At 40.1% G+C, this 27,500-nt stretch overlaps 1 protein-coding gene across 8 annotated transcripts in view; it reads right to left on the bottom strand.

The window, feature by feature from the left end:
- LOC123517005 (SPARC-related modular calcium-binding protein 2-like) overlaps positions 1–27,500 on the bottom strand; it is a 167,453-nt gene that overhangs the window by 2,054 nt on the left and 137,899 nt on the right. For 6 of the 8 annotated variants that reach the window (XM_045276820.1, XM_045276816.1, XM_045276818.1 and 3 more), the window contains 8 exons: positions 11,923–11,973; positions 11,600–11,728; positions 10,569–10,694; positions 9,898–9,976; positions 8,985–9,119; positions 5,995–6,113; positions 5,053–5,189; positions 1–1,590 (listed from right to left, as the gene is read on the bottom strand). The exon at positions 1–1,590 is cut by the window's left edge and continues 2,054 nt beyond it. In XM_045276820.1, coding sequence (XP_045132755.1) covers positions 5,083–5,189; positions 5,995–6,113; positions 8,985–9,119; positions 9,898–9,976; positions 10,569–10,694; positions 11,600–11,728; positions 11,923–11,973 — 746 coding nt within the window. In that variant the 3' untranslated portion in view covers positions 1–1,590; positions 5,053–5,082. The remainder of the gene's footprint in view (positions 1,591–5,052; positions 5,190–5,994; positions 6,114–8,984; positions 9,120–9,897; positions 9,977–10,568; positions 10,695–11,599; positions 11,729–11,922; positions 11,974–27,500) is intronic. The other 2 variants (XM_045276817.1, XM_045276823.1) reach the window with 1 other exon arrangement.

Raw genomic sequence — 27,500 nt, 5'->3', positions numbered from 1 at the left:
TCCATATGTCATTATCCCTGTGAGGTTATCACACACACACACACACACACACACACACACACACACACACACACACACACACACACACACACACACACACACACACACACACACACACACACACACACACACACACACACACACTTCTAGCAAACCAGACATTTTCTGTGTCTAAATTTGTGCCTTAAGCTGTTTCTATCAAAATTTTAATCTGTAACATACCATACATATACTTTCCTCTGAGTTAATATTCACTGAGTGAACATATTTACAGTAACTGCCATCATCAAGCCATCACCTCAACATCTGGCAGATTATATATAATATCTATAGGACACCTTACTTAATTAACTTAATCTAGATCAATGTACAACTCCCTACAAAGGAAGCTGGGAAAGCTACCAAAAGGTACACAAAAGACCTGCCACCTCTGTAAAAACTGCCATTACACAACTTGAAGGAATTTCAAGGAAACCCAGTCTCTGCAATCTGTTCACTATTAAAATTAACTTAGCAAAATATTTTCCTTTAAAAAAATTGAAACAACCACAGATATCCCCCTCTGACCCACTACAATGCGCCAGCTTCTCTTGTAGGCAGCTGTGACATAACACTGTATGAGATCTCACCCAGAAGCCCATCAAATGATGAATAACAATGCTGAAAACTGTCTGCATCATGTTTGTGTCTTCACTGTGTCTTTACCATACTACAGAAACTTGTGTAGTGATTCAAAATTATGTAAAAGTAAAACTTGTACAGAAGGCAACTTCTGAATCTAACAATTTTGCATGAGGTGGCATATGTGACAGTTATACTTATAGAAAATAAAGAAAGATTGAGTGATGATGTGTCCATGCGATTAGATGGATGTACTGAGTGCTTCCTATATGAATATCTGCCAGACATTGAACTACAGAATTCTCTATAAAAAAAAATAAAGCAAGATGCAGACAATGATGTGATAATGAATTGCTTCCTGGGTCACACACACCATTCACACTCACACACACATATATGTCTACAAGCTCACACACTGACATACACACTTCACAACTCTTTCCTTGCCCTCACATACTCTCCATTACCATGACCAACACTATGCTTTCTGTGGGCACACACAATCTGCCATATCTTCAGCACACGAATTATATACTCTAACATGGAGCAGCTTCTTGTTTCTGTTTCTTTTTGTCCACAAACACACTATTCTTGTCTTTCTTTTCTTTTCTTCACTGCATTTGCTTCCACTAAGTGCTCCATCTCAGAGCTATAAAGAGACAGCCTAATGATGTGAATAGCTCTCATCCAGATAACTTTCCCATATGAACACAAACAACACAGTTAATTGTTTTATCAGATCAACTCATTAAAAAATGTCAGACTGAGAGTGTTGATGGCTAATCTTTCCAGTGAGGAGAATCAACTCATCTTCTGTGTTCCTCGGCTTCTTCTCTGCCACAAACAAATATTGCTGCTTTCCACCTGCCCTATTCATCTGTCTCCTCATATTTCTTTCTCCTCTTCACATTTCAGGCTTGAGGATGGTCTCAAATGGGTTCTGTGAATCAGGTCCTGCCAGTGTCTTGCCTGGAAAGGGGATGAATTATTTAGTCTCATGGAGGAGTTAATCTTTGATTTAGTTGCAAACTGACATTTAAGAGACACAGCCATAGTGTGTGTGTGTGTGTGTGTGTGTGTGTGTGTGTGTGTGTGTGTGTGTGTGTGTGTGTGTGTGTGTGTGTACTGCACCACAGTTGTCTGCTGGCCGCCCAGCCAGCCTTCCCCATTATGGAGGGAGGTCAGAGCTCATAGACCAATCTTTGGGTAGGACTGAGACCACAACACACTCCACACACTGGGAAAGCATGGCCACAATCCCTTGAGTTACATCCCATACCTACTTGCTGCTAGGTGAACAAGGGCTACACATTAAGAAGCTTGCCCATTTGTCTCGTCGCGCCTGAGATTCTAACCCGGGACTTTTTGGTTGTGAACAGAGCGTCCTAACCACTGCACTCTGTGGTGTGTGTGTGTGTGTGTGTGTGTGTGTGTGTGTGTGTGTGTGTGTGTGTGTGTGTGTGTGTGTGTGTGTGTGTGTGTGTGTGTGTGTGTGTGTGTGTGTGTGTGTGTGTGTGTGTGTGTGTGTGTGTGTGTGTGTGTGTGTAATTCACTGTTTGATCTGCTGCAGTCTCTGACGAGACAGCCAGATGTTACCCAACGGAACGAGCTCAGAGCTCATTATTTCCGATCTTGGGATAGGTCTGAGACCAGGCACACATGTGTGTGTGTGTGTGTGTGTGTGTGTGTGTGTGTGTGTGTGTGTGTGTGTGTGTGTGTGTGTGTGTGTGTGTGTGTGTAGACTGTAGAAGTATTTCATATACATATCCAACAAATGGCTGTTGTCATTCCATCAAATAAGTGAAGCATGAGGAGTAGTGTACTTAGATAAATTTTTATTGGTGGAGTTTATAGTTAGTGTACAGAGCAAGTGGAAGAAGAGAGACAGCCTCTGCTGGATATTGGTGTGGTGCCCAGAGTTGGGTGCCATCAGAGAGGGTGGTGATTTCCTGTGACCAGGCAGTGCTGCAGTGCTGCCCTCCAGCAGTTGCCCTAACATCTTCCACTTACTTCATCAGGAGGACAGTATAAAAGTTTATACAGTAGTTTATTGATTATATTTGTGAATGTGTGAAACTTTAGAGAATGTACTGCATATGAGAACAGAATGTCTCATACACACATGCACCTACACACACACACACACACACACACACACACACACACACACACACACACACACACACACACACACATGCACACACTAATTTGAAAGGCCACAGGGTAATAGAGAGACCATCTATATGAAAGAGATTAAAGTAACCAAGCTTGAAATAAAGGAGTTAGTGAAAGAACTGGATGAAGAGAAGGCAATGGGACTGGATGAAGTCTCAGGCAGAATACTAAAAGAATGTAGGGAAGAACTAGCAAGTCCCATATACATCATAAGATGCTCAATAGAAAATGGAACAGTGCCAGTAGAATGGAAAAGAGCTGAGGTGGTTCCCATGTATAAGAGCGAAAAGAAGGAAGAACCTTTAAATTACAGACCGGTATCACTAACTAGTGTAATATATAAGATGTGTGAAAGAATAATAAAGAAACAATGGATCGAGTTCCTTGAAGACAACAAATTATTATCAAATAGCCAATTTGGTTTTAGAAAAAGGCGGTCATGTGTAACAAATTTACTGAGTTTCTACTCTAGAATAGTTGACAGAGTACAAGAGAGAGAGGGATGGGTTGATTGTATTTATTTGGATTTAAAAAGGCATTTGATAAAGTGCCACATGCAAGATTACTGTGGAAGTTAGAGGAGAAGGGTGGCTTTAAAGGAAGCACATTGAAATGGATGGAAAAATACTTGAAGGGGAGAGAAATAAGGATGGTAGTCAAAGATATGAAGTCCAAGTGGAGAGCAGTAGAAAGCGGAGTGCCACAGGGGTCAGTATTGGCGCCAATACTTTTCCTCATATATATAAATGACATGCCAGAAGGAGTGAACAGCTACATAAATCTGTTTGCAGATGAAGCAAAACTGTGCAGAATTATAAAGCAAAAAGAGGATTGTGAAACACTGCAGGAAGACCTAAATAAGATCTGGGAATGGAGTAAAAAGTGGGAGATGGAATTCAGTGTGGACAAAAGCCATGTCATGGAAATGGGAAACAGTGAAAGATGACCAGTGGGAATCTATAAGATGGGAGATGGAGTAGAACTGGAAAAAGTAGAAAAGGAAAAGGAGTTGGGGGTGACGATGGAAGAAAACAATCAACTGGTAAGCCATATAGATAAAATTTTCAGAGAGACATATAATTTGCTAAGGAATATTGAATTAGCATTTCACTCCATGGACAAAAAAATTATGAAGAAATTGATAAGTACTATGATAAAATCCAGATTGCAATATGCAGGGGTAGTGTGGACCCCCCATAAAAATAAACACATAAAGAAGCTGGAGAGACTACAAAAAATGGCTACAAGAATGGTTCCAGAATTTGAAGGGATGACATATGAGGAGAGACTAAAGGCTATGGATCTACCAACTCTGGAACAGAGAAAGGAGAGAAGGGATCTGATACAAGTTTATAAATTGATCAACGGAATGGACCAAGTGGATAATGAGAAACTGCTCCTGAGAGAAGAATATGACAGTTGAAGCACAAGATCGCATAGTAAAAAGCTGAGGAAGGGAAGATGTCTAAGAGATATAAAAAAATATAGTTTCCCACAAAGGTATGTTGAGACGTGGAACAGTCTGAGTGAAGAAGTGGTGTCAGCAATGAGTGTGCATAGTTTAAAAAAAAAATTGGATAAGTGTAGATATGGAGACGGGGCCACACGAGCGTAAAATTCCAGGCCCTGTAAAACTACAACTAGGTAAATACAACATTTGGTAAAATACACACACACACACACACACACACACACACACACACACACACACACACACACACACACACACACACACACACACAGTTATATTATTTCATAACAGTACATACAGTATATACATTTATTAATAACACATAGAAATTCCCTTTTGTGATATGGAAACATTCTTCTGTATATAAAAGTAAAGAAAGTTTTACCATCTGACAATGCTTCCACAGCACAAGTAAAGAATATTTTCCAGTTTATGAAAAGTGACAGTGTCTTATAAGTTTATAGTACTTGTCAGTTTCATTCATAGTACTTCCTGCTCAAGCACAGCTTCAGGATTACATTTCAGGTGCTGCAGAGAATGTTGTTGCATCTGCTGCTGTTGTTACATTAAGACACAACAAAATTCAACACCATGTAGGAAAAAAGTCATGCAGTATTAGACAAAAACACATGCATACTATAGTTAATTGGCAAAGACAAATGCACTTATGAATGGTAAGAGGTCAGCTGCTGGTTGCTTCCTTGGAAGAGGTAGGTAGTCATCACTTTCCACAAGGACAACAAAACAGAAGCCAGCATAAGCCAACATGAAGGACTAATAACCACCTTAACAAACTTGCAGGCAAATGTTGTGTTCTAATGATTTCTACTTTTTCTATAAACCTCCCCATCCTCTGGCACCAGGTATTTGTGGAGGGGATTCTCATCGATGGTCCGCACACTGACTCCTCCAGCACTGTTACCTGAAGAAGATGTGACAGCAGTGCAACAGCAAATCACTATGTCAGCCAGGGCTCTTGGGTCCAATGGAGGAGAATACAGCAAGGAGAGGCAGGCAGGAAATGCAGCTTGGTAGAGTATGTCAGTGACAAGATATAGTAGCAAAGAGGTGTGTGACTGTCATGGGACACAGCACCAGAGAGTGAGGCTATCATCAAGTGCAAAGATGGTGTAATATTCAAAGAAATACAACACACTGGATGCAGCAGTCACAAAATTCACAAAAAGGCCCTGCTGCACTGTTTAATCATCAATAATTACAATTCCCAATAATGTTAAAAGGGACATAACTCACTCATAATTATGGCAACAAGATGTAATAGTGCCATCCAGAGAAACATATATAAAAAAGTATGCAAGTCAACAAAAATAGTTAAATATAATACAATGGTGAGACAATTCCTTAGTAGTAATAAAGTCACTCTGAACATGCTTTCCAAGGCTTGTGCAAAACATGAGGGTGGTTTTCCTTACACACTCATTGTGTAAGTCACTCTAATAGTACTACCAGTCTGGCAAACACTCAAAACCTACTGACACACCATACCACATGCACTCCACCTCAAGGCTATCCACAGCAGCCCTAAACACACACACACACAGAGAGAGAGAGAGAGAGAGAGAGAGAGAGAGAGAGAGAGAGAGAGAGAGAGAGAGAGAGAGAGAGAGAGAGAGAGAGAGAGAGAGAGAGAGAGAGAGAGAGAGAGAGAGAGAGAGAGAGAGTATAAGAAGACAAACCAAGGCAGTACAGAGGAGTAGAATACTAACCAGTATCATTCTGCTCCACTGTAACACAGGCCACCCACTCCTCCAGGGACACCCGCTTGTCATAGTTCACGTCACAATAAATAGTCATCTTCCGGCCGCACCTCTTCAGCTTGGGGTTTCTTAGGAGATGAAGATATGATTTGATAGAAATGTTTCCATAGAGCTTGTACATGTTTGCATTTAGTTTAAAAAACAAATATGATAAAACACTACAATTTTTCATGGAGAAACAATGCAAATGTTAGGTTATTGATTATAGTAGCACACTGTATAGGTATATGAAGTACTCAGATATAGCACTACTGCATTCTTAGCAACAGTAAGCATTTACTTTAATATGAGAATTTCTTGAATAAAGTAAATGGTGAGTAACTACAGTATGTCTGAGCAATCAATCCAACAAGAAAACTTCATTGACTGAACTTGTATGATTTTTTATTCTTTTGCACTTGTGCAATTCACCCTGGTCTTAAAGATGACATGTTGGCCTTGTGATCATCTCTATTATCCTAGTGAAAAATTAGTATTCATGTAATTTGATTTATAGGTTAGACTAAGACAGACAGACCTTCTTGCTCAAAGAAGAATATCACTGTTTTTACATCAATTGAGAACTTTTTGGCATCATGAGCATAGTACAAACCTCAGCCACTTCAGTGACAATTGTAGATGATACTAAGGTAATGAGCAGTGTGTGTGTGTGTGTGTGTGTGTGTGTGTGTGTTCCCCTCGGTTGTCTACTGGTCACCCAACCAGTCTTCCCCATTACGGAGCGAGCTCAGAGCTCATAGACCGATCTTCGGGTAGGACTGAGACCACAACACACTCCACACACCGGGAAAGTGAGGCCACAACCCCTCGAGTTACATCCCATACCTATTTACTGCTAGGTGAACAGGGGCTACACATTAGGAGGCTTTCCCATTTGCCTTGCCGCCCCAGGACTCAAACCCGGCCCTCTCGATTGTGAGTCGAGCATGCTAACCACTACAGTAAGCGGTGTGTGTGTGTGTGTGTGTGTGTGTGTGTGTGTGTGTGTGTGTGTGTGTGTGTGTGTGTGTGTGTGTGTGTGTGTGTGTGTATTTACCTAATTGTATTTACCTAATTGTAACATACGGGAAAAGAGCTATGCTCGTGTTGTCCCGTCTCCATATCTATTAATGTCCAGCTTTTTCTTAAAATCATGAATATTCCTTGCGTTGACCACTTCCACGTCTAAACTATTCCATGCTTCCACCCTTCTATGAGGAAGCTATATTTTTCACATCTCTCCTATAAGTGGCCATTTTAGTTTTTCCCATGCCCTCTCGACATTCTTTCATTCCACATACACAGATCTTCCCTATCCATTTTTTCCATGCCAATCATCACTCTGTATATTGCTATCAGGTCTCCCCTTTCTCTTCTGTTTTCCAGGGTCGGAAGTTGCATTCTGTTCAGTCTGTCTTCATAAGTCAAATCTCTTAAGTCAGGCACCATTTTTGTTGCAGCCCTCTGTACTTTCTCTAGTTTCCTTATGTGTTTCTTTAAGTTCGGAGCCCACTGTATTGTTGCATATTCAAGCCTTGGTCTTATCATTGCAGTAATTATTTTCTTCATCATTTCTTCATCTAAATATACGAACGCCACTCTTATGTTCCTCAATAAGTTCAATACTTCTCCAATTATTTTGTTTATATGTCTCTCTGGCAATAGGTCATTGGTAATTGTCACCCCAAGGTCTTTTTCTTCATGACTGGTTTTTATGTCTTCATTTCCTATCTTGTACATACTCCTGATTCTTCTTTCACTCTTGCCAAACTCTAATTTCTTGCATTTTGTCGTGTTGAACTCCATTTGCCATGTACAGCTCCATTTCCATATTCTGTCCAAGTGTGTGTGTGTGTGTGTGTGTGTGTATTTACCTAGTTGTAGTTTTACAGGGCCTGGGCTTTACGCTCATGTGACCCCGTCTCCGTATCTAGACTTATCCAATTTTTCTTTAAAACTATGCACACTCATTGCTGACACCACTTCTTCACTCAAATTGTTCCACATCTCAACACATCTTTGCAGGAAACTATATTTTTTAACATCTCTCAGACATCTTCCCTTCCTCAGCTTTTTACCATGCGATCTTGTTGCTTCGAATGTCATATTCTTCTCTCAGGATCAGTTTCTCATTATCCACTTGATCCATTCCATTAATCAATTTATGAATTTGTATCAGATCCCCTCTCTCCCTTTTCTGTTCCAGAGTTGGTAGATCCTTAGCCTTTAGTCTCTCCTCATATGTCATCCCTTCAAATTCTGGAACCATTCTTGTAGCCATTTTTTGTAGTCTCCCCAGCTTCCTTATGTGTTTCTTTTTATGGGGGGTCCACACTACTCCTGCATATTCAAATCTGGGTCTTATTATAGTACTTATCAATTTCTTCATCATTTCTTTGTCCTTGTAGTGAAATGCTATTCCAATATTCCTTAGCAAATTATATGTCTCTCTGAAAATTTTATCAATATGGATTACCAGTTGATTATTTTCTTCCATTGTCACTCCCATGTCCTTTTTTCTTTTTTACTTTCTCCAGTTCTACTCCATCTCCCATCTTATAGATTCCCACTGGTCATCTTTCACTCTTTCCTATTTCCATGACATGGCTTTTGTCCACACTGAATTCCATCTCCCATTTTTTACTCCATTCCCAGATCTTATTTAGGTCTTCCTGCAGTACATATTTCACAATCCTTTTTTTGCTCTATAACTCTGCACAGCTTCGCATCGTCCGCAAACAGCTGTTCATTCTTTCTGGCATGTCGTTTATATATAAGAAAAAGTGTGTGTGTGTGTGTGTGTGTGTGTGTGTGTGTGTGTGTGTGTGTGTGTGTGTGTGTGTGTGTGTGTGTGTGTGTGTGTGTGTGTGTGTGTGTGTGTGTGTGTGTGTGTGTGTGTGTGTGTGTGTGTGTGTGTGTGTGTGTGTGTGTGAAAGCAATAAGTCTCAGCAAACACTCACGATTTAAAGTGTCTCTTGACCATCTTTTTCTCCCGGCCCTCCAGAAAACTGCTGTTGTTGGTGTCCAGACTGCCAAAGTGGTACCGGGCAGCAAATTCCTCCACGGACTGAGTAGAGGAGTCAGCACCAGGGTTCCTGACGAAAGACACAAGAGTATAAGTTTGCCAATCTTTCATCCGCTGCTGTTTCTTCATATTCAAGTTGAATCATCACTTACACTAAATGAAAGATGTACTACCATACCTACAAGCATTTATATCCTCTCTCATGCATAACAATAGCCATACATTATATATTCATCTCTCTTTACAGTGTAGCTAGTTTCCATTACCTCCAATAATATAACCCAATCATCAACCATCTCTGCTTTAGCATAATATATTACCAGACTTACAAATACTCATATCCTCCCTCACAAATGATAAAAACCAAAAATTATATCTTTCTCTTTCTTTACAATGTAGTTTGTTCTTCTCAATTATCGTAGTTGATGTAGTGTGATATTGCTCAATGAAACCATCTAAAGGCTTGTGTTTGTTAGTATTAGCTTCTACCATTCAAATACAGAACAAGAAAACTCCCCAAAGCTTCTTCACCTATCTCTGGCACTCATCTCTGTTCTCTGTCTCTTAGTTTTAAGCCAGCCATGCAAATCTTTACAACTCCTCTTCACCTAGTTCTCCATCTTTGTTGCCTCTTGCCATCTATAGATTTCCATTTTATTGATTCATAGTGTGGCTGTCTTCAGAACATTCAGGTGACTTTATTTTATCAATAAGTACTTGTATGTGAATAGTTATTACTTTAAGAGAGTAAAAGTACCTTCTATTTAATGTGTTTAAAGCCATTCATTTACATCATAGTAAAACAATTTCTCCTTTCTGTCCATCACTGCCCCCATCACATTACTCACCTGTCTCCACCTTCCACTTTGCTAAAGAGAAACTTCTTCAGATCTTGCATGAACTTAGTCTTGACTTCTCCAGTACAACCTAAAAATGTACAAGAGATTAATTCCAGATTACTGAAGTGCTAACTGCATTACACTAGAGCCTCATTGACTACATAGTTAGGTTTATGTGAAAAGTGTAGCAAAGATCTAGTCTAACATATTCAGGTTATACAATTGTACAATATCTGTCATCTAACTATCTCTAGATTAATTTCTCAGCAATATGTATTCAAAAGATAAAGCATCACATTATCACTGCTATTACTGCTACTGTTGCTACTACTACTATCTCTACTATTACTGCTGTTGCTACTAATACTACTATATGGTGATGCCTGGGAAGTGAAATGTATTTTGTGCTAATGTTATCAATCAACACTATAAAAGATAACTGCTACACTTCATTACTTGATAGAGAAACTATTAAAGATTATTCCCCCTCAGCAACCCAAATCCAAGGATACACACTTTCTTTGTCAAATGTCTGAAGTGTGATGGGAGAAGGAAAATCACTCCACCTTATAATGTGATTGAGAACTTACAACCTCTTAGAAACTCAAATACAAGGATATGTGTAGAATATCCTTGCAATATAGGTGAAGTGTGAAGGGAGAAGGACAGTCACTAGTCACCTGGCCAGACACGGGCGTGGGGCATTGGGCGGGAACAGTCTGGAGTGCCATTCCTCACTCCTGTGCCGTCCAAACTGTTGCCAGTCCACTCGTCCACACAAATGCAGATCACATCCGTACTGTCAGCTGGAGTGAGAAGAAAGGTTACACACACACACACACACACACACACACACACACACACACACACACACACACACACACACAAACTACACATCATTTCTCCTCACATCTCTTTGGACATTCCTTCTAGAAATCCCTTCCTTTCATCTTTATTCCTTTCATCTTTCATCTTTTCTTTACATCAATCAATTCACTACCCATCCACATAAGAATATAAGAAAAGAGGGAAGCTGCAAGAGGCTGCCAGGCCTATACGAGGCAGTCCCAGTGTGCTTAAGCTACCTAATTCCATCTATCTTCCCCATCTATGCACTTATCTAACCTTCTTTTAAAGCTCCCTATTGACTCAGCCCTGACCACATGACCACTGAGACTGTTACACTCATCAACCACTCTATTTGAAAACCAGTTTCTTCCGATTTCTTTCCTAAATCTGAATTTTTCAAGTTTAAACCCATCATTTCTGGTTCTGTCCCCGCTACTGATTCTAAGAATTACATTCATGTCCCCTCTGTTAAAACCCTTATACCACTTAAATACTTCTATCAGGTCTCTTCTTAACCTACGTCTCTCTAAGGAATGCAAATTAAGTTTTTTCAGTCTCTTTTCATAGGGAATATCCCTCATTCCCTGTATCTTTTTAGTCATCCTTCTTTGCACTGACTCCAACAGAGCTATGTCCTTCCTGAAATGTGGGGACCAGAATTTCCACTTCCCATCATCCTTAATCCTCTCAGCAGTCTAGCATCTTGACATCTATTATTCATCCACATTCTTTCCTTCAAGTCTATTCCTTTCATATCTCATCCTTTCTTGGCATCAATCAATTTTACACTCATCCACATTCACCTCGTCATCCTTCACCCACACCACACACCACACCACACACCAACCAAGCCTTGCCTTACCTTTGAAGCACTGCATGGGCTCATACCTCCCATTGGGCTGACACTTGTACACTGGAATGGACATGTTGGTGTGGTCCCCTTCCATCAACCCATGTCTGCTTCTCTCATGCTCACAGGATGGGACTGATGCTGCAAAGGGGATGAAAGATAAGAGAAAGTTTGGGCTGTAGGGGAATTTGAGATCAGAGACTTTATAAGATAGGTGACTGGAGTGATATTCTGTCACCAGTATCCTTTTCTTGTAATGCTCAAGCTCTCAAGGAAGGAAAGAAGGAAGGAAGGAAGGATGGTTGGGTAAATAGTGTGCAGGGTTAAGTACTCACGTTTAGGAGTGGTTGGTCTGTTATTGCAGGGAGGCATTGGGCAGCGGTCATCTGTGGGAGGGAAAGGCAGCAAGATGAGGTGATGTGATGCTAGTGTTTTTCAGTGAGATATTCTTGTTAGCTTGTGAAAATAGTGTTAGTGGTGATGGGATGTTGTATATTAGCTCTCTCTCTCTCTCTCTCTCTCTCTCTCTCGTTACTGTCTTATTAAGAGAGAGAGAGAGAGAGAGAGAGAGAGAGAGAGAGAGAGAGAGAGAGAGAGAGAGAGAGAGAGAGAGAGAGAGAGAGAGAGAGAGAGAGAGAGAGAGAGAGAGAGCAAAAAACCACAGTCGTAAAAGCAGCCAGATAGACAAACCGACCATCAGATAAGGAATATACAAACACACACAGGCAACCCCAAAAATAATAAATAAATAAATAAAGAGAGAAAGAAAGAATAAAGAAAGATAAAATAGACAGTTACATGTATAATAGTTTCCATCCACAGACAAAAGAAACAAAAGATAAAAAAAAAGAATCAAGCCTTAATAATCAAATCTCCCAAAATAATGCAATGACAAAACTACAAACCTCAATTAAAACAACGCTCAAAAAATAATAATAATAATGAAATGAAAAAAAAATTGTTTGACAAAGCAGTACAAAATAATAATAAACAATGAATTTCTAACGTGTAATATAATGATAGTGACGATGGTAATGGTGGTGGTGGTGGTGGTGGTGATAGCAGTGATGGTGATGGCGTGGCTTGACTACTGAAACGTGGTTGGGAGAATGCGCAGAGTGTGTTTTTGGGGGGAGGGGAGGGAGACTACGGGTGAGTGAGTGAGAGGGTGAAGGAGGGAAGGAGGGAAGGCAGGAGAGGAGGAGGCGATGAGGGAAAGGACCTTGACACGGATGGTGGTGGAGGTGGTGGTGGTGATGGTGTGGCGTCGTAATAATGAAGAAGGAGAGGGGTGGAGAGATGGAGGGAGGAAAGGAGGGTAGGAAAGAGGGAGAGGAGGAAGAGAGGGAAGGAGTGGTGGTGGTGGTGGTCGTTCTATTCAACCCAGGAAGTCGTAGAGAACACACACACATACACACACACACACACACACACACACACAGAGAGAGAGAGAGAGAGAGAGAGAGAGAGAGAGAGAGAGAGAGAGAGAGAGAGAGAGAGAGAGAGAGAGAGAGAGCACATTACAAAAATAGCATAAATAAAAAGAGTACAAAATGCTGCCTTTGTTTCTAGTTGACCCTTCCCCTCTTCTGCTTCCTCCCTCCCTCCTCCTCCTCCTCCTTCTCCTCTTCGTCCCTGCCTGTCCATTTCTTCCTCCCCAAGCGCCTCTGCTCCCTGCCTCCCTGCCTCCCAGCGTGCCTGTCCTTGCCTTTCCCTCCAAGTAGCGGCCGTTCACCCTCAGGAAGAACAAGCCAGACCCTTAGCTGTTTAGTCTACCTCCTTAATTCCTCCTCCTCCTCCTCCTCCTTCTCCTTTTGCTCTTGATCTTGTTCCTCTCACTTCCTTCCTTTGTATCTCCTGTTTTAATTTCTCTTTTTATCCTTCTCTTCTTTCACTTTTATTCTCTTCCTCCTCCTCGTCCTCCTCGTTCTTCTTCTCTTACTCTTGCTCTTGTTCCTCTCACTTCCTTTGAATCTCCTGTTTTCTCTTCCTTTTTTACCCTTCTCTTCTTTCACCCTTATTCTCCTCCTTCTTCTCTTCGTCCTTCTCCTCTTGCTCTTGCTCTTGTTCTTATTCTTGTTCCTCTCCCTTCCTTTGTATCTCCTGTTCTCTCTTCCCTTTTTTCCCTTCCCCTTCTCTCACCCCCATTCTTGCTTTCCCTGGCTCTCTCTCTCTCTTCATTAGCAAAATATGAACCAGGTGTTAATCTGTAGTTTTTTTGTCTGCCAGGGGAAAGAGGAGGAAGAAGGAAGAGGATTAGTGTGTGTGTGTGTGTGTGTGTGTGTGTGTGTGTGTGTGTGTGTGTGTGTGTGTGTGTGTGTGTGTGTGTGTGTGTGTGTGTGTGTGTGTGTGTCCCATTGCGTGACTTGACAGATTTAGGAATCCTCACAGTCAACTGTTGTGACGTCACTGGCAGATGTAAATACCACTGAGAGAGAGAGAGAGAGAGAGAGAGTGTGTGTGTGTGTGTGTGTGTGTGTGTGTGTGTGTCACAACACACACACACACACACACACACACACACACACACACACACACACACACACACACACACACACACAAAGAAGTACTCGCTACAAGTCGACCTTATTCAAGAGTGTAGGAATCTCCCAGGACAGCGACCCGAGACTTGACTCACCCTACGAGAATTTTTTTACTCTCTCTCTCTCTCTCTCTCTCTCTCTCTCTCTCTCTCTCTCTCTCTCTCTCTCCCCACGATGATAAATAAGGGAGGAAGAAACACAAGGATAACTTTTGCCTCGACCTCAAATAATCCAGCTTGACAAAAACACTCCACCCCAAAGGATTCATAGAAAACAAGCCTTAGATCACCTTCCAACACCTACACTCGCGCATCACGGAGTATTTATGTCGAGTCCCCAGCGTGCATTAAACTGACGTCTTCTCAGAGCATCGCAAGGCAGGCAGGCAGTCAGTCCCCGCGGTGACACGTCCATTAGCGGCGCCACCTTCTCACCTCACCGCCCGCCGCTCTACTCCTCTGGGGCCATATTATCAAACACTCCTGCTCTACATCTCTACTACATTGCAGACACTCTATATATGAAGTGACAACAGTTCTTAAGCATGTTTTTTATGGTTTTAGTAATAGATTAAAGAGTTTTCTATATCATTAACAGGAAAAATACTTATAAGAATCCGGCTAATCATCTCCATAGTCTTTGAAAATAGTCGTGGTATATGAAAGAGCAAAGCGTTTCGGAACACTAGCCATGCTGGTTCGTCGGTTTGACTCGCACTTGAGGCCACCACGAGGGTTTACAGTGGTGGCGTGACTGGACACTTCATTCATCTCAAGCTTTTTCAGTAAACCAGCGGCAGGTTGTGTCACTACTAGGTTTTCTTTTCCATTGTGTCAGCATTATGGAACTTTCAGCCGTTGTCATTATTGCTGTGGAATATCTTAATGTTGCTCCTTCTGGACTTTGTTTGAGAGAGACCAATTAGAATCTCTATCTACGCGTCTCTTCAGTCATAATTTTCTTCTGGATGACGCTCTGTAGTGAGACAACAACGTCGTTCTTCTGCATAAGATTCTCGTCAGTATGTGATGCGATTTGAGAAAGACACGTACTCATCCCTGCCGCCGTGCCCCCTTCCCCCCCACACGTCATCGACAAAGAAAGCAGAAGGAAAACCCATAACTTGAAAAAAAAAAAAGGAAAAGCAAATCAGGCGAGGCGAGTGTTAGTTCAGGCAAGGAAGGTGGAAGGTCAGGTAAGAAAGAGATTAAGTTAGGCGAGGACAAGTTCAGGTCAGGCAAAGAAAAATACGGGTCAGACAAGGAAGAAATCAGGTCAGATAAGGAGTAAGTCACATTAGATATGAAATTAGATCACACAAAGAAGGGATTATGTCATCGTTAGAACGAAATCAGACTGGGAAAATCAAAGCGCCACATCATAGAAGGAGATGATAAGGTCTGGCAGGGAAGGGATCAGTTTCAAACAAGGTAAAGAGTCAGGTCATGCAAAGGTCAGGCTCATATTCAGGGACCTTCAGCCATAAGTCACTTGGAGCCAGTGTGGAATGCCGACGGTGTAACAGCCATCAACACTTAAGGATAAGAGGCGCGGGGTTCGTGCTGGTGCTTAAGTTATCTTGTTTTCACGGTAGATTGTCTCCGAGGTGGCAATGTGCAACGCCACCCTGCCGTAGACGCGCCGGGTGTCGCTAATGGATCGAGAGGGCGAGGAACCAGTCAAGCAAAAAAGATAAATTGATGAAAAGATAATAAAATTAATGAAAATAAAAAAAAGGGGATTTGAGTTTTGTAGTTATAATAGGAATGATTGGCAAAACCTTCAATGTAAGTAATCCTAACCAATGATTGATTCCTGCAAAGACTTCAACACATCAATTGAGAAGACGTAGTGGAAATAAGATATTGCATGGTAAGCTTCAGGAAGAATATTATTATATCGGGTAAAATAAAAAAGTTAATGTCAAAAAATAAAAAAAAGTATGCCGATACAAATTTACTAGATATGAAATTGTCAGTCAATTTTCACGAAAACAAGAACTCAAGGCAACAATAACAGTGAAAAGAAAGATAAAACCAAGAGCTCAAAGGACTGCAGCTGACTTGAGTACTTTTGAAGTGATCAGTCAAGGTAACTCGACTTGTAAATAATCGTGATTGTTAAATTAAAAGAGTAAAATTCAGTTACTGAATCATGTGTCGCCGGTTGAGTATGATTATAAGCCAAAAATAATATTTTTTTCCCTTCTTTTTATTCCTCAGATGCTATCGACACATCACCATGCTGACCATCATGACCACGCACCGCCTTCAAGCACGCCAGCGCAGCACGCCACCACGAAAGATAGTTTGGCCTCATTCATGAAACTGAAACATCTTTGAGTCAGTACAAAACTTGGAACTTGAAATAAACATAAGCAAAAGACACCAACGTACTCTGCCAATCTCGTGCATGAACGTGGGAAAGTTAGTGAATAAGAGAGTGAAAGATAATTTTTCAAAAAGGAAAAAGGTAAAGTTATCGATTGATCAATTGAATGATTGACTGATTTACAGGTTCATGAAATCAGAAAGCACTAATCTATATTTTGCCTTCATAAATAAACAAATACATGAAAAATAGGACGATTAAAGAGGCAAGGAAGACTACAACCTTCGAGCAGCGAGAGGCCTGCCTTGGATACAGGGCTCCTGGGTTTCTCGATATGGCGATTCAGTCTTACTTGGACGAGACAGATTACAAGGAGCACAAAGAGCACCTCGAGGCGTGGTTGCCAGGGCCCGGTGCCGTGCTCAAATCCACCGCCCGCCCACCACGCCGCCGTCGCCGCATGATTTACGGTCGTCTCGCCCCGCACCACACGCCCTCGCATTGCTCAGACTGGCGACGTCAATACTACAAATGCCAAAAGGGTAATGAAGTGAGCTCAGTAAATCACCTCAGAGTCCCACTTCTGCCACATACCAATAACCAATGTTGACATGATAAGATGGTCTAACAACGCAAAAAAAAAAAAAAAAAAAAAAAAAAAAAAAAAGACCACAAAGACAATACTACAAATTTCCCTATAAAAATAAGGATAATTAGGTGTACTCAGTAAATCACCTCAGCGTCCCACTTAACCGCCCCCCCCTTAACTAATGCACACATGATTAGGTAGAACAACAACTCAAAACAGAATAGAATATATCACGGCAATACTACAAATTCCCCAAAAAGGCAATGAAGTCTGTTCAGTAAATCACCTTTGCCACGCACCCAAAAAAAGTTAGATACTAATATGACATCATTTAATACAAAACAAAAAAGAATATAACGACAATACTACAAATACCAAAAACAAAGAAGAAAAAAAGTGGTCAAAATAGAGTTCCATTGCTGCTACACACCCAAGAAATAATAATAATCATAACTGAAAAGTAGGAGGTCAGTTCTAAAAAAGATAGTCTGCCTCTTTGGTGTTGGCGGGACAGTACTTGGTGGCTGTCTTCACCTGATTGATAACAAGTGATCTTCCTGACTATGGTTCGATTCCCGGCTGGTTCCTGTCATAGTTACTTCTCAATAAAATTTTGAAGAACAGTTTCAGAAAAAGGAAGCGCTACACAACCGCCCAGCGAGCAGAGTTAAGACACTTGGACTCAACAGACTGTCTTTCTTTGAACTTAACACCGCTGCGACTGAATGTACTCTTCTATATAATATTATTTCGTCCTTGACCAGTCTTTTTTTACATAACAAAATACATTAATAACTGAATCAATAGATAAATAAAAAAAGAAAAGTGCAAAAATCATATCCTTCCCCATTTAAAATAATCATCCAATTCCCGTTTAGTGAAGAAAAGATAAACAAAATGAAGTCACGTGGATAAACTAACCAACCACTTCCTAACTAGTGATGCAGGATAAGCAGTTTAGAGTCACGTGTGTATGGTGAAAATGCAAAAAATTGTGAGTCTGCTTGGGATAGCTGAGAGCACTCCACCAGTCATACTTTCCTCCTGTGTGCTTGGAGAAGGAAGGAAAGGAAGGAAGGGGCACTCGGGAAGATATCTAAGTAATGTTGGGTTTGAGGTGAGTGCGATGTAAGGGAAGGAGTGTTAGGGGAGGTATTTAGGTGTTGGGTGTGAAGTATGAGGTGTTGGGTGTGAGGTATGAGGTGTTAGGTGTGAGGTATGAGGTGTTGGGGGGGAGGGAAATATATAGGGCATTAGAGAAACAAGGAGGACATTCATAGATGGCACCACGCATGATGTCCTGTCACACACACACACACACACACACACACACACACACACACACACACACAGACAGACCAAACCTCAAAACATGAATACATAAATAAATAATCGAGCGAACAAATAAACAAATAAATAAATACAAGATAGATAGATACATAAATAAATAAATGAATAAATAAATAAATAAATGAACTAATAAATTAATGAATAAACAAGCATAACACAACAAACCTTGAACCAAAACGAAACAAACAAACAAACAAACAAACAAACAAACTGGACGAGTAAATAAACAAAATAAACAAATAAATATACAAACAAATATGTAAATAAGCAAGTAAAGACTAATGTAAATATGTATTAACGAAATGCACGCTTTAATTTATTTATTTATTTATTATTACTATTATTTATTTATTTATTTATTTATTTATTATTATTATTATTTTTTTATGCTGTTGCTCTTTTGAAGCTGTCCTTGCTACTGGTGATGATGGTGCCGCTACTGGTGCTGGTGCTGCTGGAGGTGCTGTTGGGTTGTGTCTCGTTGTGTTTTGCAGAGCCACCGTTTGCATAAGAATGAACCGTGTGGATTGAGTCACAGTGGCGCAATGGGTAAAAAAAAAAAAACACCCTCATTATTCCTGTACAGTGGTGTCAATCGAGCCGTTAATAGTTTGTGGTGGCATTATAATACATGGTGACGGGAATACAAAAAAAGAAGAAAAAAAAAAAAAAAAGACACGTGTCGGTGCAATATGAACCCAAGGATAATGATGCTGAATAAAATGATGCTTCCTTTTTTTTTTTTTTCTCTCTCTCTCTTCAGTTCATTGACATTATCACTGTTATCGTTGTCGTTATAGTCAGGCTCACTCTACTGTGAACGATTCCACTACAAGACAAAGGAAGGCAAGTATTCTTAAAACTCTCGATCCTTGCTACAACAACAGCAACAGCAGCAACAACAACAACAACAACAATAACTACTACTACTACTACTACTACTACTACGATTTTTACTATTTTTCTAAGACTACTATTATTTCTTTCATCATTATCATTATTATTATCACTATTATTATTATTATTATTATTATTATTATTATTTATTATTATTATTACTACCACTACCATCGTCACCATCATCGCTATTACTATCACAACAAGAATGTGGCCAAGATTTGCTCCAGTTCCTAAACTTGTATAATAACAAAATTGCCGTGTCAGCAGCATCGGGTAAGAGATATGCTGAGGAGATACGAGCATATTTAGCAAGGGTGATGTTTAACTCCTCTAAGTGGAACATTCTGCCGAGGCAAGGTCGTGGACAGAGAGCAAGGCAAGGCAGGCGAGGCAAGGCAAGGCAACGGTGCTGGTGGTGGTGGTGGTGGTGGTGGTGGTGGTGGGTGGTGGTGGTGATGGAAGAAGAAGAAGAAGAAGAAGAAGAAGAAGAAGAAGAAGAAGAAGAAGATGATGATGATGATGATGATGATGAAGATGAAGATGAAGATGATGATGATGATAATGATGAAATATAATAACAACAAAAACAACAGTAAGAAAATAACACGATGGAAAAAAAAACAAGGACAAGAACAAGAACAAGAACAAGAACAACAAGAGCAACAAAAGTAGTAGTAGTAGTAGTAGTAGTAGTAGTAGTAGTAGTAGTAGTAGTAGTAGTAGTAATAGTAGTAGTAGTAGTGTCTCGTTAGAAAAGTATCATAAAAAGTAACAAATAAAATGAAATCGAAAGAAAGAACCAAGACAACGTGACAAACACAAAAACTGAAGCAAGAACCCCGGAAAGGTTTATCGAGCCATGAACGTCACCAAAGCAACAAGAAGTGTGAGAACCAGTGAAGTGGCTTGAGATTAAATAAAGTACCCGAATACACTGCCAGGATTCAGACTACACACTGGAGGGAGAAAGCTGGAGACCTGAAGATGTACTAGGCGAAATGAAGATCGACCAAACGCAACTTGAGGCTCGACTGGTAAAGAGTGGCGTATCTTGAGTGTCCTTTCTGTGTGTTCGATGCACTTTAATTTTCTTAGAGTTAGAGAAAAAGACACTGTTCAGGTCATTACCAAGAACCCGTGACAAGTTACAGACGAGAGGCAGAACAAGGAAATACTGTGCTGATCCATCGTTACCGTGACTTCCAATTCCTTCCCGCGAAGGTTACAAAGAAGTTAGGGCGAGGTGAAAGGAGACCGACACTTGGCCGCTGCGATGGGGACAAATTGGTTCAAGGAAGAGTAGTACGTGAAGGACAAATTAGAGGAGAGGGTTGACGAAATCTAGGCACTGTCCCGTCACGCAATGCCTCTTTCTCACGCTTGGATCCTCTCGCCCCTATTATGTCCACCTTACTAATGGGGGAGTTAACCGTTATTTTCATCCCTTTTAATTTCTTTCACTAGTAAACTCTGAAGATTTGGTCTTGGTTCTATTGTCACAGTTCCCCGGAATTTGGACTTTCATAAGACGATAATCACGACACCTGCAGAGTTAAACTGAACATTATTGAAAAGCTTTTGTATTCAGCTCTCCCACTCTTTTTTTTTATATATATATATATATATATATATATATATATATATATATATATATATATATATATATATATATATATATTACTCAGCTCTTCTTCTTTTTATATATAGTTATTTCTTTTTTTGTAGTAAAGGTGTGTTAGAAAAAGCAACAAAGATATAATAGTAAGCAAAAATATATTACGAAAAGACGTTGAAATCTAAACGAGACAGTTCCTCAGCACTTCCAAGTCATAACATCTGTCACCATTATCCATATGTCTCACTAATCTCCTCTTAAATATATCCAACCTGAAAATATCTAACCTCCTTTTGAAAATATCTACCTCCTTTTGAAAATATCCAACTTTCTTTATAACCATCTTGTAACCTTATCTTCAAACTATCCAACTTCCCCTTGAAACTATCCAACTTCTTGAAACTATCTGACTTTCTGAAATCAACCATCTCTTAAAACTATCTAACCTATAGAAATACCTCGCCTCGTCTCAAAAGCATATAGTATCTTCATGAAAGTGCCTAACCATCCCTTGAAAACTACCCAACTTCTTGAAATTTTATTGCCTTAACCCATTCAGTACCATGACGCGTTTCCATATTTATTCTTCTTACTATTTGGTGATTTTATACAACTTCAGAAACTCATGTGGGGGATTACAATAGTGAAGACTGTGGCCATTAATCTTCTGTCAATAAAAATGGTCTAATCGTACACATATCTCACGGTAAAAATGTGTCCCAGTATTGAAGGGATTAAATGATCTAACCTTCTCATCGATTGAAAGTACTTAGCCTTCTCTTGAATGTACGAGTATCTAGCTCCTTCAAACGACCTATCAACGTCCACACAGGAATCCAGCCTCTACATAGATCCCCACGACAACCACCCCGTCACCAACACCACGTGAAGGAGGGTGTCGCTAGGGGATCACTCCGTCCCTCTCCCTGTAATTAAGTGCCGCCCGCAGCTCGTCGAGAATAAAGCAGAGCCACAGTCCCACCAGCCAGCTATGTGGACGCTGCCTCATCAGTGACGGGCCACGATCACCCAAATTCCTGACATTCTAAAGAGTCAGTGACACAGAGAAGGTGAAGGTTATTAGAGGCTGCGCGTGATGGGAATGTAAGCGTGGTGACAAGAGGCGTCAAGAAGGAAAAGGAGCACAGGGAGGTCTGGCAGAGGATCAGAGCAAGTGATTGATAGATTGATTTAATTATAGTGACAAGAGGAGACAAGAATAAAGGAACACAAGGAGGTCTGACAGAGCAACAGTACAGACGATGGATTAATTGTAACATTTTGAGCGGCATAGTTTGGCACTTGTTCCTACCCTTTCTTATGTAAGATGTCTCTAGCTAAGGGTAACATAATAAGAGAGGAAAGAAACACATTAGGAGGATAAGGATGGACGATTGATAGACGAATTTATCCCTTCTGACTGATAAAAGTTTGGCACTTGTTTCTTCAGTTTTTTTTTTTTTTTCTTGTAATAAGGGTCTGGCTAAGAAAAAAAAAAAAAGGAAAAAGATCCACCAAGATTTTAGTTTGAACTCTTTCACTGCTACATGAATTTTCTCACATTTTTAGACATTTTTTCTTCTTCTGCTACAGTCCTTGAAATACTTCTGTAACAGAGAAAGACAAAATAAACTTCATTTCCTCTTTTTTTTTTTTTGTTTCTATGCAAGCTATCTTTTTTTTTTTTCATCATGCTTTGACAGACTTTTCTCTTCGTATGGGCACAACATTTCAGTGGATCTTTTTTTTTGCCCTTTCTACATAAAAAATAAAAGCAGAATCACACATCGCAGCACTTCAGATGAACCAGTCAATTAGCCAGTCAATCAATCAACCACTCAGTCAATTAACAAATCATTTACTGAAGTGCTCAAACAAACATTGGCCGCGCTTGTAATATAATAACGAAAATAAAACGCACGATTCTCTCTCAATTAGTCCACCAGTCAATCAATTCATTCCTTCAGCAATCAATCACCGACCCGACTGACGTGAGCTGTACTTGTAATATAATAGCAGAGATAAACCGCAAGATTCACCCTCATCCTCATTAGTCAGGTCAAGAACACACAGCATCGCAAACACTGCACCAACTACAACTTACGCCTCTGTCTGTGTGGCGGCTCAGTGAAGGACTGCATGGCAAGGGCTGGCTGAGGTCGGTGGCAGTGTCGCTTGGCATTTGAGGAACCGCTAGTGAGACTGTGTTCACCCCAGCCAGTGTTGGTATTTCTTCACATAAGCTAGAGTTTTGCTGGTATTGTCTTATGGTGAAGTGCGTCAATGTATGTCTAGGGGAAATAGCAGGTTTTGTATTGTGTTCAAGTTTTTTTCAGTGGTTGTCTAGGCAAAGAGTAGTGTTTCGTGAGTTCAAACGTATAACAAGATCAGTCATAATACAGCACACAGTATACGTACAGTATACAGTATATACAGTCTACAGTAATAATGGTAGGTATGGTAGAAGCAGTTTGGATTTTTAATAATGCACCCGAGTTTCTAATAGTAGTCAATGCAAATATAAATGTCTCATGCATTCTGAAGTGTCAAAAGATCATCAGTCAGTAAAAATGTAATCATAAAATAGGAAGCTTGTTTTTCTATTATGCACTGTGCTTGCGTGTTCCGAAGGGCGTCGGTGCAAAGAGAAATGTTTCATAAACTCTAAAGTGTCACAACACCATCAATCAGTGGAAATATAACAAAGCAAGATAAATATATGCAGCTTGTTTTTCTATAATGTAGAACACGTCAGTTCTTCCAACGAGTCCATCCAAAGAGAAATGTTTCATAAACTCAAAAGTGTCACAACACCATCAATCATTGGAAATATAACATAATACAAGATAAGCATATGAAGCTTGTTTTTCTATTATGTTTCCTGCTTCAGCTTCCCAATGGGCGTCTATGCAACGGGCAATGTTTCATAAATTCCAAAGTGTCACAAAACCATCATTCAGTGAGAATAAAATCTTAATACGTACAACACAGAAAGCGCTTTTTTTTTTCACAATGCACTACATATATATTTCTCCAACGTCTATGTGAAGAGAAACATTTCATAAAGCCTAAAGTGTTACAAGACTATCAGATAATACATGATATATATATATATATATATATATATATATATATATATATATATATATATATATATATATATATATATATATATATATATATATAAAGCTTTTTTCTTTCCTTCTTGTTTTCCCCTTCATGTCGCTACTCCAACGTGTCTATCCAAAGAGAAATATTTCATAAATTCTAAACTGCCACAAGACCATCAATCAGACGAAATATAAACACAACACAAGATAAACACTGGCAGCTTGTTTTTCCCCAATGCACTACACCATATATACGTCAGTTCCTGCAGCACATCCGTGCCCAGAGGAGCGTATCGTAAATCGCTGACACGGGACAGGACCACCAATCTGTAGAAATATAAACCTAATACAAGACAAACACGACGGCGGCAGCCACGATAGGCGCTGCGCTGTTTGTTGAATCTTGACATGCAACACAGGCCCCGCACCAGACAATATGCAAACTATCGAACACACGTGTCTAGACAACGCCAGCTCGCTTGTTCACTGTATAGACTGAAGTGAATATATATACGTAACAGTATACACGAGCCACGCCTGATAACTGCAGGGTTGTGGTATTAATAGTGGTTATAACATCCTCCTCATCAGGACCACCAGCACCAGCGACACGAGGAACAACAATGGTTTAGTATCGGTATTGGGTAACAAACAGCTAGCAAAACAACCTGCCGCCTGGTAACCGTGCATGCCTGTACTCTTCAAAGCATTGGGTTCTTACTAGGAGTATTTTCATGAGACACTAGGATGATCAGTAGGAGCTTCATGGGATTTTTTTTTCTCTTTTTTTCTTTTCTGCTAATGAAATATGAATTTTATGAAACGAACCATAATCGTACAAACACTCATGGACCACTAGGATGATCATTAGGAGTTTCATGGAGCGTTTCTTCTTTTCTTTTTTCTACTAGTGAGATATGAACTTCATGAAATCGTACAAACACTCTTAAAAATACCAGTAAGAAGTCTTTTGAAGTATCTGTCATGATGAGTCGAGCCTTCACTGATATTCTCTTTTTCTGTGAGCAAGGGAGAAAATTTAAGACTAGTCAGATTCATACAAACATTCTCAAAGTTCCCACTACGGAGTGTTTTCAAGGACCACGTGATGATCGAACGATTTTCATGGGTGGCTTTCCTGTTAATGACGCAAAATTCTTGGTAAACGAATTAGAAGCATACAAAATTCTAATGAGAACTGCTTTTAAGTTTACCAAAGATTGGGTTCTCTTACTAATGAATGTTTGATAAACTATCATCAAAATTGCATAAACAACCTTAAAACCCTCAAGAACATCCAAAACAACGAGTTAAAGGCAGCAACAACACTCAAAACGCGTCAAACAACCATTAAAATCGCATAAACACTCTTGAAAACACTAATAACATTCTTACAGCCAAAAGAATTATACAAATCCCCTTCAGAAGCCTAATAACACCCATTGAAATCATCAAAATCGTATAAACACTCTTGAAAACTCGAGTAACATTCTTACAGCCAAAACAATCATACAGATCCCATTGAAAATCCAAACAACACCCATTTGAAGCCATTAGAATCTCATATAAACTTCCTTGAATATCCCAACAATACTATCTATATAACCACCATCAACCTACAAAAACACTCTTAAAATCTTCAATAACACCCTTTACGACCCTTCAGAATATTTCAAAACCCTAATAGCGCCACTGAAAACCATTATAATCTTAGAATCACTCCTTAAGAAATAAAACTAATAAGTAACACTCCATAAAAACACAACAAAACACTCTTAAAAACACGATTAACACCCAATACAATCCCGACAGTCTTACGAAACACACTTAAAACACAAATAACACCTTTTAAAACCACCAGCATCTTACAAACGTCATTGAAAAAACAAAATACCATCTTTGAAACCACTTTAAGGCCAAAGGCAACACTCAAAAACTCTTAAGAACACGAAGAAACCCCGACAATCTTACAAAATACACACAAAGTCTCAATAACACCCTTTAAAAACAACCAAAATCTTACAAACTCAGTGAAAGACACCCAATTACCATCATTGAAACCACTTAAAGGCAAAAGACAACACTCAAAAACTCTTAAGAACAGGTACAGATGCCGCAGCACGAAGGCACATGGCTCACACGTCACTAAACTTTCCATCACGCGCCTGTTTGCTGGTTGTAGAGGCAGGCAAGGCAGGGTGTGGGTGTCAAATAGAGTACGGGTTTTATTTTCTACCAATATTAGGAGGCGGGGCGGAGGTGAAGGTCTCGAGCGCTGGGGAATGTGAGATGGAAGTTGATGAAGGAGGAGGAGGAGGAGGAGGAGGAGGAGGAAGAGGAGGAGGAGGAGGAGGAGGAGGAGGAGGAGGAGGAGGAGGAGGAGGAGGAGGAGGAGGAGGAGGGATTGGGGAAGTTGGGATCGAACCTGACGTTTCCTGGAGGCGCCACGCGATAGGAGGAGGAGGAGGAGGAGGAGGGAGTCTGGCGCCATATATTTTCTCCCGGTACAGGTATTTGTGGCAGGAGAGAGGGAGGGAGGGAGGGAGGAGGGAGGGAGGGAGGGAGGAGGAAGGGAGGGTGGGTCATGGTTACTGGGAAGGAAAGGGGAAGGAGGGAGGGAAGAAAGGAAGGGAGAGATGGATCACAGTTACTAGGAGAGAGAGAGAGAGAGAGAGAGAGAGAGAGAGAGAGAGAGAGAGAGAGTCAACCAGCCAGAACACGTTGCAATGAAGGAGGAGGATCATGATTCTCGTGGAAGGAGGGAAGGCATGGCGGGGCTCAGAGTTGCTGGGTACAAAAAGACCACTGACCGACAACCGCGAAGGATTTCACTCAGATTTTCGTGGAATCTCGCACCACAAACGCACGCTATAGCAACAAGACCAGCCAGCCTCGCGTGCGTCACTCTCCACCTATTCTCTCTCTCTCTCTCTCTCTCTCTCTCTCTCTCTCTCTCTCTCTCTCTCTCTCTCTCTTCTCTCTGCCTTTGTCTTTACTAGAGTACATTAACTCAATTTTTTTCATTATTTTTGTAGTTATATTAATTTTCTGTTAGCATTTTGATCACCGGGTGTGAAAAAGGAAAAAAATACAGTAATACGAGTTTAATTATTACTAAGTTACAGAATTTTGTGTTTAAGAGACTGTAGTAAAAATATTATTCTTTTAAATTTTTGTAGATGATCAAAAGAAAGATTAAGTAAAAGTGAAAGAGTTTGCATGGATGTAAAAAAAAGGAGAGTAGGAGTTTAGTTTTATTTCTTGATAAACTAAAGAATTGCATATTTGTGAAAGTGCAATGCAAAAAGTAGCCCTTTAAAACTTAGAGAAGGTTGTAAAGAAATATTAAGTAACGGTGAAAAGGTTAAAATCACAAAGAAAAATTAGTTAGGAGTTATGTTGCTGTTTTACTATTTTATTTATTTATATATTTTTTTTACTTTTTATAACTGCATTTAACTTTTGGCGGTCTGAA

This window comes from Portunus trituberculatus, chromosome 41 (genome assembly GCF_017591435.1).
Source record: "Portunus trituberculatus isolate SZX2019 chromosome 41, ASM1759143v1, whole genome shotgun sequence".
Lineage (NCBI taxonomy): Eukaryota > Metazoa > Arthropoda > Malacostraca > Decapoda > Portunidae > Portunus > Portunus trituberculatus.
Note: the sequence above shows the minus strand (reverse complement) of the source record. Positions and strands in the feature narration are given on the sequence as shown.